The following is a 17,430-nucleotide window of genomic DNA, read 5'->3' on the forward strand; positions in this document are numbered from 1 at the left end:
CAGGCTCAGGTCAATCCTCTGCCTTTGGCCAACATAGATCAGGCTCAGGTCAGTCCTCTGGCTTTGGACAACATGAGTCAGGCTCAGGACAATCCTCTGGCTTTGGACAGCATGAGTCTAGATCAAGTCAGTCTAGTTATGGCCAACATGGTTCTGGCTCAAGTCAGTCATCTGGCTATGGTCAACATGGGTCTAGTTCAGGACAGACAACTGGCTTTGGACAACATGGGTCAAGCTCAGGTCAATACTCTGGCTTTGGACAACATGGATCAGGCTCAGGTCAGTCCTCTGGCTTTGGACAACATGGGACTGGTTCAGAACACTCCTCTGGTTTTGGACAACATGAGTCTAGATCACGTCAGTCTAGCTATGGCCAACATGGTTCTGGCTCAAGTCAATCATCTGGCTATGGTCAACATGGGTCAAATTCAGGACAGACATCTGGCTTTGGACAACACAGGTCAGGCTCAGGTCAGTCCTCTGGCTTTGGCCAATATGGATCAGGCTCAGGTCAGTCTTCTGGCTTTGGACAACATGAGTCAGGCACAGGAAAATCCTCTGGCTTTGCACAGCATGAGTACAGATCAAGTCAGTCTAGCTATGGCCAACATAGTACTAGCTCCAGTCAATCATCTGGCTGTGGCCAACATGAGTCTGGCTCAGGTCCAACCACAGGTTTTGGACAGCATGTGTCTGGCTCAGACAATTTCTCTAGTTCTGGACAACATATATCTGACTCAGGTCAGTCCACTGGATTTGGCCAATATGGTTCAGGCTCAGGTCAATCAACTGGCTTGGGCCCGGGTGAATCTCAACAAGTAGAGTCAGCATCCACAGTTCATGGGAGACAGGAAAGTACTCATGGTCAGACAATAAATACCACTAGACATAGCCAGTCTGGTCAAGGACAGTCCACACAGACAGGGTCCAGGATAACTAGAAGACGAAGATCTAGCCAAAGTGAGAACAGTGACAGTGAAGTGCATTCAAGGGTCTCACACAGACATTCAGAACACATTCACACACAAGCTGGATCTCACTACCCAAAGTCAGGATCCACAGTTCGCAGAAGACAAGGAACTACTCATGGACAGAGAGGAGATACCACTAGACATGGCCATTCTGGTCATGGACAGTCCACACAGACAGGGTCCAGAACATCTGGAAGACAGAGATTTAGCCACAGTGATGCCACTGACAGTGAAGTGCACTCAGGGGTCTCACATAGACCACACTCACAAGAACAAACTCACAGCCAAGCTGGATCTCAACATGGAGAGTCAGAATCCACAGTTCATGAGAGACATGAAACTACTTATGGACAGACAGGAGAGGCCACTGGACATGGCCACTCTGGTCATGGACAGTCCACACAGACAGGGTCCAGAACAACTGGAAGAAGGGGATCTGGCCATAGTGGGTCCAGTGACAGTGAAGTGCACTCAGGGGGCTCATATAGACCACAATCACAAGAACAAACTCATAGCCAAGCCGGATCTCAACATGGAGAGTCAGGATCCACAGTTCACGGGAGACATGGAACTACTCATGGACAGACAGGAGATACCACTAGACAGGCCCACTATGGTCATGGACAATCCACACAGAGAGGGTCCAGTACAACTGGAAGAAGGGAATCTGGCCACAGTGAGTCCAGTGACAGTGAAGTGCACTCAGGGGGCTCACACACACATTCAGGACACACTCATGGCCAAGGTGGATCTCAACATGGACAGTCAGAATCCATAGTTCATGAAAGACACAGAATTACTCATGGACAAACAGGAGATACCACTAGACATTCCCACTCTGGTCATGAACAAACCACACAGACAGGGTCCAGGACAACTGGAAGACAGAGAACTAGGCACAGTGAGACCACTGACAGTGAAGTGCACTCAGGGGGCTCACACAGACCACACTCACAAGAACATACTTACGGCCAAGCCGGATCTCAACATGGAGAGCCAGAATTCACAGTTCATGAGAGACACGGAACTACTCATGGACAGACAGGAGATACCACTGGACATTCCCACTCTGGTCATGGACAGTCCACACAGAGAGGGTCCAGGACAACTGGAAGACAGAGATCTAGCCACAGTGAGTCCAGTGACAGTGAAGTGCACTCAGGGGTCTCACACACACATACAGGACACACTTACGGTCAAGCTGGATCTCAACATGGACAGTCAGAATCCATAGTTCATGAGAGACATGGAACTACTCATGGACAGACAGGAGATACCACTAGACATGCCCACTATCATCATGGATTAACCACACAGACAGGGTCCAGGACTACTGGAAGAAGGGGATCTGGCCACAGTGAGTACAGGGACAGTGAAGGGTACTCAGGAGTCTCACATACACATTCAGGACACACTCACAGCCAACCCGGATCTCAACATGGAGAGTCAGAATCCATAGATCATGAGGGACATGGAACTATACATGGACAGACGGGAGATACCACTAGACATGCCCACTCTGGTCATGGACAGTCCACACAGACAGGGTCCAGGACAACTGAAAGAAAGGCATCTGGCCACAGTGAGTACAGTGACAGTGAAGGGCACTCAGGGTTCTCACAAAGACCACACTCACGAGAACACACTCACAGCCAAGCTGGATCTGAACATGGAGAGTCAGAATCCATAGTTGACGAGAGACACAGAACTACTCATGGACAGACAGGAGATACCAGTGGACATTCTCAGTCTGGTCATGGACAGTCCACGCAGTCAGGATCCAGTACAACTGGAAGAAGGAGATCTGGCCACAGTGAGTCCAGTGACAGTGAAGTGCACTCAGGGGGCTCACACACACATTCAGGACACACACACGGCCAAGCCAGATCTCAACATGGAGAGTCAGAATCTACAGTTCACGAGAGACACCAAACTACTCATGGACAGACAGGAGATACCACTGAACATGGCCACCGTAGTCATGGACAAACCACACAGACAGGGTCCAGGACAACTGGAAGAAGGGGATCTGGCCACAGTGAGTACAGTGACAGTGAAGGGCACTCAGGGTTCTCACATACACATTCAGGACACACTCACGGTCAAGCTGGATCTCACTATCCAGAGTCAGGATCCTCAGTTCATGAGAGACACGGAACTACTCATGGACAAACGGCAGATACCACTAGACATGGCCACTCTGGTCATGGACAGTCCACACAGAGAGGGTCTAGGACAACTGGAAGAAGGGGATCAGGCCACAGTGAGTCCAGTGACAGTGAAGTGTACTCAGGAGTCTCACACACACATTCAGGACACACTCACAGCCAAGCCGGATCTCAACATGGAGAGTCAGGATCCTCAGTTCATGGGAGACAGGGAACTATACATGGACAGACAGGAGATACCACTAGACATGCCCACTATGGTCATGGACAGTCCACACATAGAGGGTCCAGGACAACTGGAAGAAGGGCATCTGGCCACAATGAGTCCAGTGACAGTGAAGTACACTCAGGGGTCTCACGCACACATTCAGGACACACACACGGCCAACCCGGATCTCAACATGGAGAGTCAGAATCCACAGTTCATGAGAAACACCACACCACTCATGGACAGACAGGAGATACCACTGAACATGGCCACTCTGGTCATGGACAAGCCACACAGACAGGGTCCAGGACAACAGGAAGACAGAGATCTAGGCACAGTGAGTCCAGTGACAGTGAAGTGCACTCAGGGGGCTCACGCAGACCACACTCACAAGAACACATTCACGGCCAAGCTGGATCTCAACATGGAGAGTCAGAATCCACAGTTCACGAGAGACATCAAACTACTCATGGTAAGAGAGCAGATACCACTGGACATGCCCACTCTGGTCATGGACAAGCCACACAGAGAGGGTCCAGGACAACTGGAAGAAGGGTGTCTGGCCACAGTGAGTACAGTGACAGCGAAGGGCACTCAGGGGTCTCACACACACATTCAGGACACACTCACGGTCAAGCCGGATCCCAACGTGGAGAGTCAGGATCCTCAATTCATGAGAGATACGGAACTACTCATGGACAGACAGGAGATACCACTAGACATGCTCACTCTGGTCATGGACAGTCTACACAGAGAGGGTCAAGGACAGCTGGAAGAAGGGGATCTGGCCACAGTGAGTCCAGTGACAGTGAAGTGCATTCAGGGGTCTCACACACACATTCAGGACACACTCATGGCCAAGCCAGATCTCAACATGGAGAGTCAGGATCTGCCATTCATGGGAGACAGGGAACTATACATGGACAGACAGGAGATACCACTAGACATGGCCAGTCTGGTCATGGACAGTCCACACAGACAGGTTCCAGGACAACTGGAAGACAGAGATCTAGTCACAGCGAGTCCAGTGATAGTAAAGTGCACTCAGAGGCCTCACCCACACATTCAGGACACATTCACAGCCAAGCCGGATCTCGACATGGAGAGTCAGGATCCTCAGGTCATGGGAGACAGGGAACTACTCATGGACAGACAGGAGATACCACTAGACATGCCCACTATGGTCATGGACAATCCACACAGAGAGGGTCCAGGACAACTGGAAGAAGGGGATCTGGCCACAGTGAGTCCAGTGACAGTGAAGTGCACTCATGGGGCTCACACACACATTCAGGACACATTCATGGCCAAGCTGGATCTCAACAAAGACAGCCAGGATCCACAGTTCATGGGAGACTGGAAACTACTCATGGACAGACAGGAGATGCCATTAGATATGGCCATTCTGGTTATGGACAATCCACACAGACAGGTTCCAGATCTAGTAGAACAAGTCATTTTCAGTCACATAGTAGTGAAAAGCAAAGGCATGGATCAAGTCAGGTTTGGAAACATGGCAGCTATGGACCTGCAGAATATGACTATGGGCACACTGGGTATGGGCCTTCTGCTGGCAGCAGAAAAAGCATCAGTAATTCTCACCTTTCATGGTCAATAGATAGCACTGCAAACAAGCAACTGGCTAGACATTGACAGTTATTTTCTAGTTCTGACCTTATAGTATCCAAAGCAACTAAAAGAACAGGAAGACACGGTTTAAATCATGAACAGTCAGTGATAAGTTATGAACATTCAGTTGATTCTCAGTATCAGTCTCAACCTATTATAATAAGAAGTCAGGAATCTAGTCATGGACATTCTGTAGTAACTCATAAACAGTCAAACAACACCTATGTTCAACCTGGATGTAACACAGCCAGAAGGGAAGGATGTACACATAGCCAGTCAAATGACCACCTTGGATTTGGCCATGGACAATCCATATCAGTTCATGGCCATTCAAAATCTAGTTCAATCAGAAAACAAGAATCCCATACTGATAATAAAAAGCATTCAGAAGACTGGGAGAAAGACACTCATGAGCAATTAGGATCTAGGCATGAGAAGTTAGAGTTCAATACAATAGCTATACATGGATCTAGCCAGCAATATTTCGGAGATACAACTTTTCATGGGCAGGTAAGATCCAGCACAGGTTTTGCTAGATAGGTATTAAGTCATGGGCCATCAAGAGATGCCTAGGGTCAGTCTGGATTCAGCACCAATGAAATACAAGTATACCCATGGCCAATCAAATGACAGTTACGAGTAGTCAAATGACAGTTACGAGTAGTCAAATGACAGCAAAAGTCAAAGATACATTTTCAGTCACTTTCTTGACAGCCAAGACCCTGAAGGAATTGAAGAGTATAGGTATAGATATTCATCAAGCAGTACAACCACATGCAGTGCGGGAGAAAAAGGCAAGAGTCAGAATCAAGTCTGTCAGGAGGTATCAGAATATACAGTGAGGATGTGGGCAAAAAACAGACAAGAGGGTCTGAGGCCAGTGGTTACCATACAAAGGAAAGAACAGGCTCTGGTTCCTTCTGCTTAGATAGCAACACCCCACTCTATGAATGTGTCCAAGAACAAAGGAGTTATTACTTTGAATAAGAAACCAACACAAACTAGCCCAAGATAAGAACTAACCCAGAGAAGAAATGAGACACATACATGAAATTAAGGTATTTAACATGATCTCCTCTTTTGGTAGTAGGGGTATATGTCTGTTCTTTCATTTTAACTATAGTTCTGTACAATATTACTTTTGTTTGGTGCCAGGTGTTTTTGAAAGGCTCCACATTCATTGAACTCCTTGGTTAGAAAATAGTGAATGGGGCTGGGCACAGTGGCTTACGCCTGTAATCCCAGCACTTTGGGAGGCCAAGATGGGTGGATCACGAGGTCAGGAGTTCGAGACCAGCCTGGCCAACATGGTGAAACCCCGTCTCTACTAAAAATACAAAAATTAGCTGGGTGCAGTGGTGGGCACCTGTAATCCTAGCTACTCAGGAGGCTGAGGCAGGAGAATTGCTTGAACCTGGGAGGCAGAGGTTGCAGTGAGCCGAGATCGCCCCACTGCACTCCAGCCTGGGTGACTGAGCAAGGCTCCACTTTGGAAAAAAAAGAAAGAAAGAAAGAAAATAGTGAATGGAAGAAAAAAATAAACATCATTTGGGGCTATATTCAGAACTATATAATAAAGTGAGATTTCTGTGGTTGGGAATAAAATTAGGTTTTAAAAAAATTTCCGAGTTTCAAAATTTGGATTTTCCAGATTTTGTTTTAATTAATTATTGACAAACCTATCCAAGGAGCTAAATGATGTGGTTTAGGAGCCAAAATGTCTCTAGAAACATTATAACACATCCCATCCTGAACAAAGAATGTTGTAGTAGTTTCCCACATGAATATTCAGAATATTTGCATCTTTTTGTGTCACTACTGGAACTCTGTACAATTATATTTAAATTTATTGTCGTGGCCTTCTGGATATAGGATCCAGAAAATTGTACTTCATAAAAATTGGCAATAAACATTTCATCAAGTTATAGTTTCTCTTCTCTTTCATCTCCACAAACACATAGTTTCCTGCCATGGGATCAGATGCAGTTTTCTTCCACCTCCACACAGCTAGATGACAGTGAAGCACTCAGGTACTAATAATAAGGACTCCGAAGAAGACAAAACTCAACCATATCTGATCTTTTCCTCAATCTAATCGCTGTCCAATGCTTCTGTAAAGCATTTACGTAAAGGCTTTATACTGATGAGTTGACCTCAGATGTTCTGGTTAATCATGATCATCACAGCAATTATTATCAAACATAATCCCAAGTAGCTACTTTCTAAGACAACCCAAGCTCTGGAAATAAGAGTTATACACCATGGATTTTCTCTGTCAAAGATATTAATGGAAGAATCACTATCAATAGAAGCTAATTGGGTCCTGAGGTTTCCAGTAGCAGAAAAACAATTAAAAATATATTATTCCTGCCTATAAGGAGAAAATACATGAATTTATTATGAATAGTGAGAGAAGTAATGATGAGTAGAAGAATTATGTACAAAATGCACTATCCTCAGTAGAAAGTTTACTACTATAAAACCCAAATAAAATGTCCAGAATGTCAGAACTAGTAAGAACTTTAAAGATTACTTCCTTAATTTGCAAGTTAAAATAAAAAAACCAAGCACACCGTATTTAATTAAAAGAATGATAATTCTCTCCATTAAATTCGGTGCTATCCAAATTTATCCTCTTTTCACTCAAAAATCAAGCTACTTTTCCTCCACCTTCACTTTTGTAATTCAAACTAAACTGAAATTCATCAGTGAGTCTTCAAAATCACAAGTCCCTATTAGAAGCAGAAGTTACATGAAAAAACAACAACAACAAAAAAAGTCTCATTCTTCTGATTAGACTCAGAATATATCTATCTAATCTAATTTTTAAATTTTAATATTAAGAAGGACTTGTACTTTATAAACTTTAAATCATGCTATGTAATCAACATAACATTAGTCTGTTAGTTTGCTAGTGAAAAAGCTACTGTTATGCTATTGATGATACTCAGCAAAATTACTGTGTATATAAGAGTTAACTCTAAATAGTAACCAATTCATACCAATCTATCAATCACCATTTATTCACTGAATGTAAATACTAATTATCAAAGAACAATTAGAAATTTAAATTTGATATTTAATCTCTTTCTATTATAGATAAAGTAAGTCTCTACCTATAATAAAAGGAGAAATCCATAGATTTTTATCCTCCCTCTGCACAGCTAGATGGCAGTAAAGTAAATCTATGGATTTACTTTATTTACAATAGAAGAGATTAACTTGCTAATTGGAAGTGCTGCTATGACCAAGGTATAGGTTTCTGATTCTCAACCCAAAGCTCTCTCTATTGTGTCAGGGCGTCTGCACTCATTCCATACATCTATAATTCCATATTCTACCGCTAGATGGCAGTAAAACACTCAGATACTAATGAGGAGTCCAAAGAAGGTAAAACTCAACATCTGATCTTTCCCTCAATCTAATCACTGTCTAAAGCATTTACAAGAAAGAAAGGCTTTATTCGCTAAGTATACGTTTACAAATGTCTAAAGTTTCACTGGTATCCTGAATAAACGTTAATGTGCCTTTATTGTATGTGTATGTAAATATGTATATGTGTATATATAAATATATAGGTTATGTACCTAAATGACCCCCATAATCCCTTGACCACACCCATTTGAAATTTAAATATAATATATTCCACATTGCTAAAACTCTCAATAATATGTTCTAATCAAATAGGGGGCAATTGTTCCTTATAAATTACACCAGAAGTATTAAATAACTCAAAGAGAGTTACACATCTCCCTTCTAAGATAAAAGGAAAGATAAAAATGAGACATCAGGTATGGTCTACAAAGAAAAAGTTCAAAACTGGGGTGCCCCCATGTGAAACCTCTGTGAACAGTTGAATTTCTTAGATGCTAGAAAGAGAAGTGTCATAGGTACATACAGTTAGAGATTTCCCCTCTACTACCATCTGTGTGCTAGCAACCTAGAGGTAAAGCATTTCTGTGCCAAGAAATACCCAGTGATGTCAAACCATGGCTGAGACTGTCATGGAGAGTACATGGCACTGAAGAGGAACTCTGGGTGGCCAAAATGGGAGGAAAGAAAGATAAAATCCCTCTTCTTGCAAACTTTCTAGATAAAGATGACCTTTGGATGAGGGAAATTGAAGGTCAGTTTGTACCAGACACACTGCATGCACTGGCTGTTCTGTTAGAGTGTAATACATAGTCCCTGTGTTCCAAGAGTCCTTGATAACCAGAGAAGACTTTCTAATACTACATGCTCAGTGCAACCTTTGTGGAGCACTCTAACACAATCAAAGGTGAGTATGTAAACTGTGGGGAAATGAGCAAGACAAAATAGAAAATTTTAAAAAAGTAAAGATTGAGGCAATTCTGGATGTGGTTGGAAATTAATCAAGCCAGCAAACAGAGAGAAGCTTCCTCTCTAATAATGATTTGACACAATTAAAAGGCCACTAACTCAGGCTTTGAAACTGGTTTTAAGCAACATCTTACTGAATCTTTGGAAAACATGGTAAGTGAAAGTGAGTGAAGCTCTCCTTAAAAGTGCATAGAATTACCAGTAGAAGTTCACAAGTATATTTTTTGCATTATAAAGCCATCTAACACAAAGAAGTATGAAATTTGCAAGGAAAAACGTGATCATTTTCTAAAGATTTCTTAGATATGTTAAGTTGTCTCATATTATTTTTTTCATTTCCCCACAATGTACATTAATAAAAATCTTACGTCATCTTACTTTCTACAAATAAAGTGCAGTAATTAGGAAAAGGATGAAATGAAGGAACAGCCTCTGGTTCCAAATCACTTAGATGTGTTTCTGGCTTTACCACTTTCTCTAGAATTAAAGTTTTAAGAATTGGCAGGTTATCCGTTTTTAATTAGAACATAGAAATGAAGGGCGGGAGAGGCAGTTTCCTATACTGAGGCTATTAGAGAAGAGGAAATATAGAGAGACCCTAAAATTCACAAATAGGGTGATCTGCTTTGGCTACAAGAACAAGATCTAAGGAGCTCAAGAACTTAGATACAAGTACAGACAGATTATCCCTAGCTTAAAGTCATTACTTCAAGATTCCTCTGAGGCTGATTAAGAAACAACAACAAACAAAAAAATCTGTATCCATCTACTGGTTGCTGCTTTCTAAAACTTGGTACAAAATATTCAATATTTGTGTTATTTATTCCACTCTGGATTAAAAAAAGAAAATTAAAATTTACCGAATGCCTACTCACTATGTTTAAGACACTTGCTCTAAAACAATCTTGCAAGTAAAAAATTAACCATACCTTACAGACAAAAGTGAGGGTCATGGAGGTCAAAAAAAAAATCCTAACACTCAGAGAATACACATCAAATGTTACTTTCCCTCACTTTCTTTCCTCTAAAAATCACTTTATACTTCCTCTTTTAGAATCAATAGACTAGATAGGTAGATCGATGATAGGTGATAGAGACAGATAGATGACAGATAGACTAATAGATACATAATAGATTTTAAATATATTTTTAAAATTTTTAAATGTTAAAATATTCTCCATACCTCACTCAGTAGTATCATTCTTTATCTTTTGTCAAGAGGGCTTTAATAGGACAGTAGTTCAACCCTGCTTCTTCCTTAAATTCTCAAGATGACATTTTGTCAGCTCTAATGTTGTTTGTTGCCTTGCTAGTCTAGCTGAATGTCTTAAAAACCAATCAACCAGTAAACAAATAAAATCATGTCTCATCCAAACTAATTTTTTTCAGGTAGCATTAAAAAATGTATTAGAGCCTGCAATTGTTTCCATTTGGTGCAATTTCAGAGGCTGGACAAGGGTTATGTTGTCTCCCAAAGTGTACCACATAGGCTCTAGATTTGAATATTTGCAGATTAAGGGAATACCCAATAGGCTTCATTTTCCAGCAACATTACTAGTTCCTACTGCCAGTTCCTACTGCTCTTTTCTTTACAATACTTGCCCCATTCTTCCTAATACCTTTCCTGACTAGTTTTGTCAGGGCCGAAAGAATAGATGGTTGAGCTCCACCTATGTGTGACCAAACATTCATATTTCTACAGCTCTCCTGCAACATATAATCCAAGAATGTGGGCTAGGCTGATTAGCAATCTCTCTATGATTATTTTAATGACAGAATCCAGATGATCCAGATAATGTGGGTGTTGTCAATGCAACATTAGGGTCACTCGTTCACTCATCTATTCATTGGAGGGAAGTTAATAACAACTTAAATGACAGATAATGTACTTGATACTGAAATTAGAAATAGAAGACATTGTCCCTGTTCCTTTCTTTATATGTTCATCAAGGAGACCAACATATGAGAAAACAACAGATATGAATACTGTGGCAAGTACTATAATAGACATGATCAAATAAGACATAATCAAGGAACTATTATTGATCATGTCAATTATAGTACTTGCCACAGTATGATCAGCATGCGAAAGTTCCTCTCCCACCCTTCATTTCTATGTTCTAATTAAGAACTGACAATTTGCCAATTCTTTTTAATTCTAGAAAAAGTTGGTGAAGCCAGAAACACATCTAAGTAATCTGGAACCAGAGGGTGATCCTCCATTTTCAGTAAAGTGATCAACTAACCCTGATTAAAGGTGAAGAAAGGATTCAGAGAAATCTCATGGAAAGAGGAGAATTTGCAGTGGGTCTCCAGAGATGGTCAGGAGTTATTCAGGTTTACCTGAGGAGACTAACTACTCCAGGCATTTGTTAAGTGTACGTAAAGTCTTAAAGTAAGAAAGACCATAGTGAGCTCAGGGAACCTGAAAATAATCCGGCATAGCTAAGACATAGGTTGTATGTGGAAGCATAGCAAGAAATGATGTTGGAGTAATAGGCATGGGAAGATTGTAAAATGAAAATAAAGATAAGTTTCTTTGGAATCTTTTGTAGCAAGTTAAATATGAATAAAAATTAAGACACTATGGAAAATTGTTAACTTTTTATTTAAAATTGCATAAATGGTATGATTCCATTGTGTTAAATAAATTTCGTCTAACTCTCCATCCAGCTGCATACAAAGAAATTTGAAATAATGTTTTCCAGAAGTTAACATTGATTATTTCTATATGATGGAATTCATGATGGTTTGTTGCTGTCTTCTATTACAATTTTCTGTATTGCTTGACTATTTTATATAATTAAGGAGCATTCATTCTTTCAAATTTAAAAAGTCACTAAAGTAAAATATAAACGAACGCATATGTTTACACTCACACAAAGTATAGACAGAGAGACTTTGGAGCAAAAGAACATGATACAGATAGACAAAGAATAATTCCTGCTCCAGGGAACTGGGAAAGCAAGGTCATTCAGGCAAACAAAGAGAGGTCAGATCAAGAAGAAATGTGTCATCAAAGTCATATAATAGAGCGAGACTTAAGCTTAGGTTATTCTTCTGGAAGGAGGCAAAGTGTTAACACGATCAGAGAGTACAGAAAAAGATCTAACTGGGATGGAGATCCAAGCATTTTTATGAAAAACTCCCAAATGGAATTATTTTGTGTGGCAGATCTCCAAGCTTTGGTCAGCATTTCCGGCATATACGATCCGTTTTCTATTATGAATTTGGCTCTTGTCAGCCTTCTAGCTAAAAAACATAATTGCAAAATAGTCCATTTCACTTAGAGAAAAAGTTAAACGTTATTCATAAAAACAAGAAATTGAGCATGATGACAATGTCCAGGATGAAGGTAAACCATAGTTTTCTCCGTATTTTTTATCCATTTAATGAACAATTATTTCTACAGAGAAGTAATTCTCAGTAGAATCAGCAGAAGTGATTCTTGAGGATTTCTGCCTCAAGTCCCCTTTTTGCTCTTAAAAATTACTGACAAACATGAAGAGCTTTTGTTTATGGGGATTATGTCTATCAATATTTTCCATATTAGAAACTAAAACTGAGTTTTTAAAATATTTATTCATTTAACAAGTCCATTGCATATTAACATACCATATTTTTATTAAAATGTAACTATTTTTAGAAAACAAATAATGAGAAGAGTGGCATTGTTTTACACTTTTGAAAATCTCATTGATGTCTAGCTTAATGGAAGACAACTGGATTATAGTACCTAGTTCTGCCTTCCAGCTGTTGTGACATCACACATCTAGAAAACTCTACTGGATACTTGTAAGAGAATGAAAATTAAAAAGACAAATAATATCTTAGTATTATGATGAAAGTACTTTTTACTTCACATGTACCCCAAGACTACATATTGAGAACCACGGCTATAGAAAATTCTGGTAAGAACTTTAAAAAGTGTAACTCTATTATTTTTTGCAAGGTCTTTAATAAACATTCTAGGCCTTGGACCCTCTAGGTGAGAAAAAAGATAAAAAGTGAGGAATATGAGGCCAAATTTTGGAAGAAACTAACATTGATTGAATGCCTATCATTTTCCAGCTTTTGGACAAAGCTGAGTTTCTACTGGTTTTCTCAGAACTTAAAGAATTTTCCAGCCTTAATCATTGACTGTTTCAAAGTTTATCACCTTCCTCCCTCGAGCTAAAAAAATCATAGACCTAGCCTACTGGCTTAGGGGTTTAAATTTGCTGTTGTAACGCCAATAAATTCCACTATCGCTCTTTTTAAAAAAAATTATCTGTTGTTTGTTTACTCTGTGCCAGACCATGGTAAAGGGCTTTATATGAATTATTCCATTTAATAATCATATTAACTTTGGTAATCAAATATATATTTTATAGTTGATGAAACGATAACTGTTTTTTGTTTTGTGTTCAGGAGTTTGATAAATGGAAAGAGAAACAGATAGGACAGGGCAAAAAGCCTCAAGCCTCAAGGATTACTTTTAACAGAATTTCACAGCTGAAAGGTCACTGAAGATCATCTAGGTCAATGGCTCTTAACCTTTTGTTGTTTTCTTGTTCCAGAACTATTTAAGCATCCCTCTCCCAAATGCCCTTCCCCTCAAAAAAATGGGGAGACCCACTTACAAATGTTTCCTTATAATTTTGGGGACTTTACAGACCTTTCAAAGTACACTCATAGATATTGCCAGGCTAGGAACCCCATGATATTCCCTTTATATTTCATTTGAAAAAAGTGAATTCCAATGTCACACAACCAATAGATGTCAACTGTTTAATCAGAACAACACTGCATACCATAACCCAGACCAGGGCTTTTCCTACCATCTCATGTTGTCTTTTGGAAATACAACCAAAGGGAAATGGGTTAGTGTAGGTGTAGCGGAAGTTAAAGGAGGACTTAATATGAGAGCCCATCTTTTTAAGTGTTATCAATGTTTTTTCTTATTTTTTAATATAGACACGTTACATAAACATGCACCAGGTATGGTGGCTCAGAGGCCATGGCAGGAGGATTCCTTGAGGGCAGGAGTTTGAGACCAGTCTGGGCAATGAAGTGAGAACCTGTCTATACACACAAAAAAAATTTAAAAATTAGCTGGGTTTGGTGGACTGTACCTGTTGTCCCAGCTACTTGGGAGGCTGAGGTGGGAGAATCACTTGAGCCCAGAAGTTGAAGGCTGCAGTGAGCTATGACTGTGCCACTGCACTCCAGCTTGGGCAACAGAGTGAGACCCAGTCTCCAAATACAAACAAACAGACATGCAAGCCTGCTAGTAAAATAAGCCAATATATTACTGTAAATATATAAAATTGTCATCAAAACTATTCTCCTATTAATTATATGCATAAAAAATACTGAACACATCATTAGTTCATATCATGCATTCTTTCAACAAAAACATGCTGCAAATAAAAAATATTTTAAAAATTGATTTTAATTATGAAATGATACAGAAATATATTCTTCCTTTGAAAAATTAGAATATTTGTAGATATATGCTATAGCCTCCTCTGACCTTCATCCCAAATCCAATAACTTCTTTTCTCTACCCAGGAATAATCACTGAGGAATAGGGCTTGATTCTTTCCAGACAACTTAGAGATACTTTTATAGACATGTATGCACACACAGAAAACACCTAACATTTAGAGTACATTTTTAAGTGGTATGTCTAAGTGAGAATGCAGATATCTCTTCAACACCAATTTTAATTCCTTTGGCTATACACTCAGAAGTGAAGTTGATGGCTCATATTGTAATTCCATTTTTTTTTAAAGACCCCCATACATTTTCCAAACTGACTCAGACAACTGGTCATCTTAACATGCTGTATTTCACAATTTATTCAGATTTTCTTTTATATCCTTTTGTAAGTTTTTTTTCCTATAAGAATATTTCCCTTTTTCATTAGGTTTATTTGTGGGTTTATTTTTGTTAATACAAATGGAATTTTTCTATCATATTTTTGAATTGGTGATTTCTATTGTATAGGAAGCTATGAACTTATTCATTCTGATCGTATATTTGACTATCTTGCTGCACTCTTATCTTTGTTTTTTTTTGTTTGTTTGGTTGTTTTAGGAAAGAAAGTGATAGCCAAAGCCTTTATGTCCAGATACACTGTTCTCCAAGCTATCAGAGCTTTAAAAACTTTTTTTTAATTTTTTTTTTTATTATTGTACTTTAAGTTTTAGGGTACATGTGCACAATGTGCAGGTTTGTTACATATGTATCCATGTGCCATGTTGTTGTGCTGCACCCATTAACTGATTTAGCATTAGGTGTATCTCCTAATGCTATCCCCCCCCTCCCCCCACCCCACAACAGTCCCCGGAGTGTGATGTTCCCCTTCCTGTGTCCATGTGTTCTCATTGTTCAATTCCCACCTATGAGTGAGAACATGTGGTGTTTGGTTTTTTGACCTTGCGATAGTTTACTGAGAATGATAGATTTCCAGTTTCATCCATGTCCCTACAAAGGACATGAACTCATCATTTTTTATGGCTGCATAGTATTCCATGGTGTATATGTGCCACATTTTCTTAATCCAGTCTATCGTTGTTGGACATTTGGGTTGGTTCCAAGTCTTTGCTATTGTGAATAGTGCCGCAATAAACATACGTGTGCATGTGTCTTTATAGCAGCATGATTTATAGTCCTTTGGGTGTATACCCAGTAATGGGATGGCTGGGTCAAATGGTATTTCTAGTTCTAGATCCCTGAGGAATCGCCACACTGACTTCCACAATGGTTGAACTAGTTTACAGTCCCACCAACAGTGTAAAAGTGTTCCTATTTCTCCACATCCTCTCCACCACCTGTTGTATCTTTGAATGTTTGTCAATTAATTTTGGGAGGTTCATTTTGTCTGAAACTGATGAACAAATTATCTTTCTTTCAACATTGATTCCACATTTCTAAATTATTTATTGCGGTAGGATACACACAATATAAAATTTATCATTTTAATCATTTTTGGTGTACCATTAAGTAGCGTTAGTACACACATATTGTGTAACAGTCAAAACCTTCCATCTCCAGAAATTTTACATCTTCCCAAGCTGAAACTCTGTATCCATTCAACAATAATCCTCCATTCTCCCTTTCCATCAGCAGCCGTCATTCTCTTTTCTGTGTCAATGAATTTGACTACTCTAGGTACCTTATCTAAGTGCAATCATACATTTGTCCTTTTGTGTCTGGCTTCTTTTGCTTGGCATAATTTCTTCAAGACCCACCTGTGTTGTAGCATGTATTGGAATGCCATTCCTTTTTAAGGTTGGACAATATTTCATTGTATGTAAATACCACATTTTGTTTATCAATTAACAAAATGGACATTTAGGCTGTTTCCACCTTTTGGCTATTGTCGATAACACTGCTATGAACGTGGGTCAAAAAGTATCTGTCCAAATCCCTGCTTTCAATTGTTTTGGATAACTACCCAGAAGTGGAATTGCTACTTCATTTCTTATTGATTAGGACTATCTAAATATTAGTACTCATAGTAGGCATCCTTGTCTTCTTTCTGACTTCAATGACATTGTTCTAATGTTTCAGTATTTGAAGTAGAGTATAATGTTTGCTATAGATTTCTGTTAGATAGCCAATATCAGATTAAGAAAGTTCCCTTCTATTCCTAGTTTGCTGAAAACTTCTACTACAAATGAGTTTAAAATTTTATCAAATGTCTTGTTCAATCTACTGAAAGGATTATATATTTTTTTCACTTATTTTTAAATTATTTTAATTGATTTTCAAAAGTTAAACTGATCTTAGAATCTTTTGGTAAACTGTATTTGGGAAATAAATTTGGGACACTCCTGGAAATTGATATGCTAATATTTTATTAGGATATTTGCATTCTGTGTTCATAAGTGAAATTAATCTATAGTTTTATGTTCTTGGGCTTTCACTATCTAATTTTTGTACCAGGTTATACTAACCTGATAAAGTTGGTTGGGAAATTTTCATTCTTTTCTGTGCACTGGAATAGTTCATGCAAAATGTGGATTTCTTAAAGGTTTGGTAGATCTAGCTAAAACTTGTGGGTGGGCCTCCTGACTTTGGAGTTTGAAACAGTCAGTCTTTCATGGTTGAAAACAGAAAGTCA

The 17,430-nt window shown here is 39.4% G+C and overlaps 1 protein-coding gene across 1 annotated transcript in view; it reads left to right on the plus strand.

Moving 5' to 3' along the window:
- Positions 1-17,430, plus strand: part of LOC116469409 (filaggrin-2) — a 50,188-nt gene that overhangs the window by 4,722 nt on the left and 28,036 nt on the right. Inside the window, 4 exon segments of the mRNA XM_058439727.1 lie at positions 49-2,350; positions 2,694-3,778; positions 3,868-4,590; positions 4,676-4,938. Coding sequence (XP_058295710.1) covers positions 49-2,350; positions 2,694-3,778; positions 3,868-4,590; positions 4,676-4,938 — 4,373 coding nt within the window.

Source organism: Hylobates moloch, unplaced genomic scaffold (genome assembly GCF_009828535.3).
Source record: "Hylobates moloch isolate HMO894 unplaced genomic scaffold, HMol_V3 SCAFFOLD_5, whole genome shotgun sequence".
NCBI classification, from domain to species: Eukaryota; Metazoa; Chordata; class Mammalia; order Primates; family Hylobatidae; genus Hylobates; species Hylobates moloch.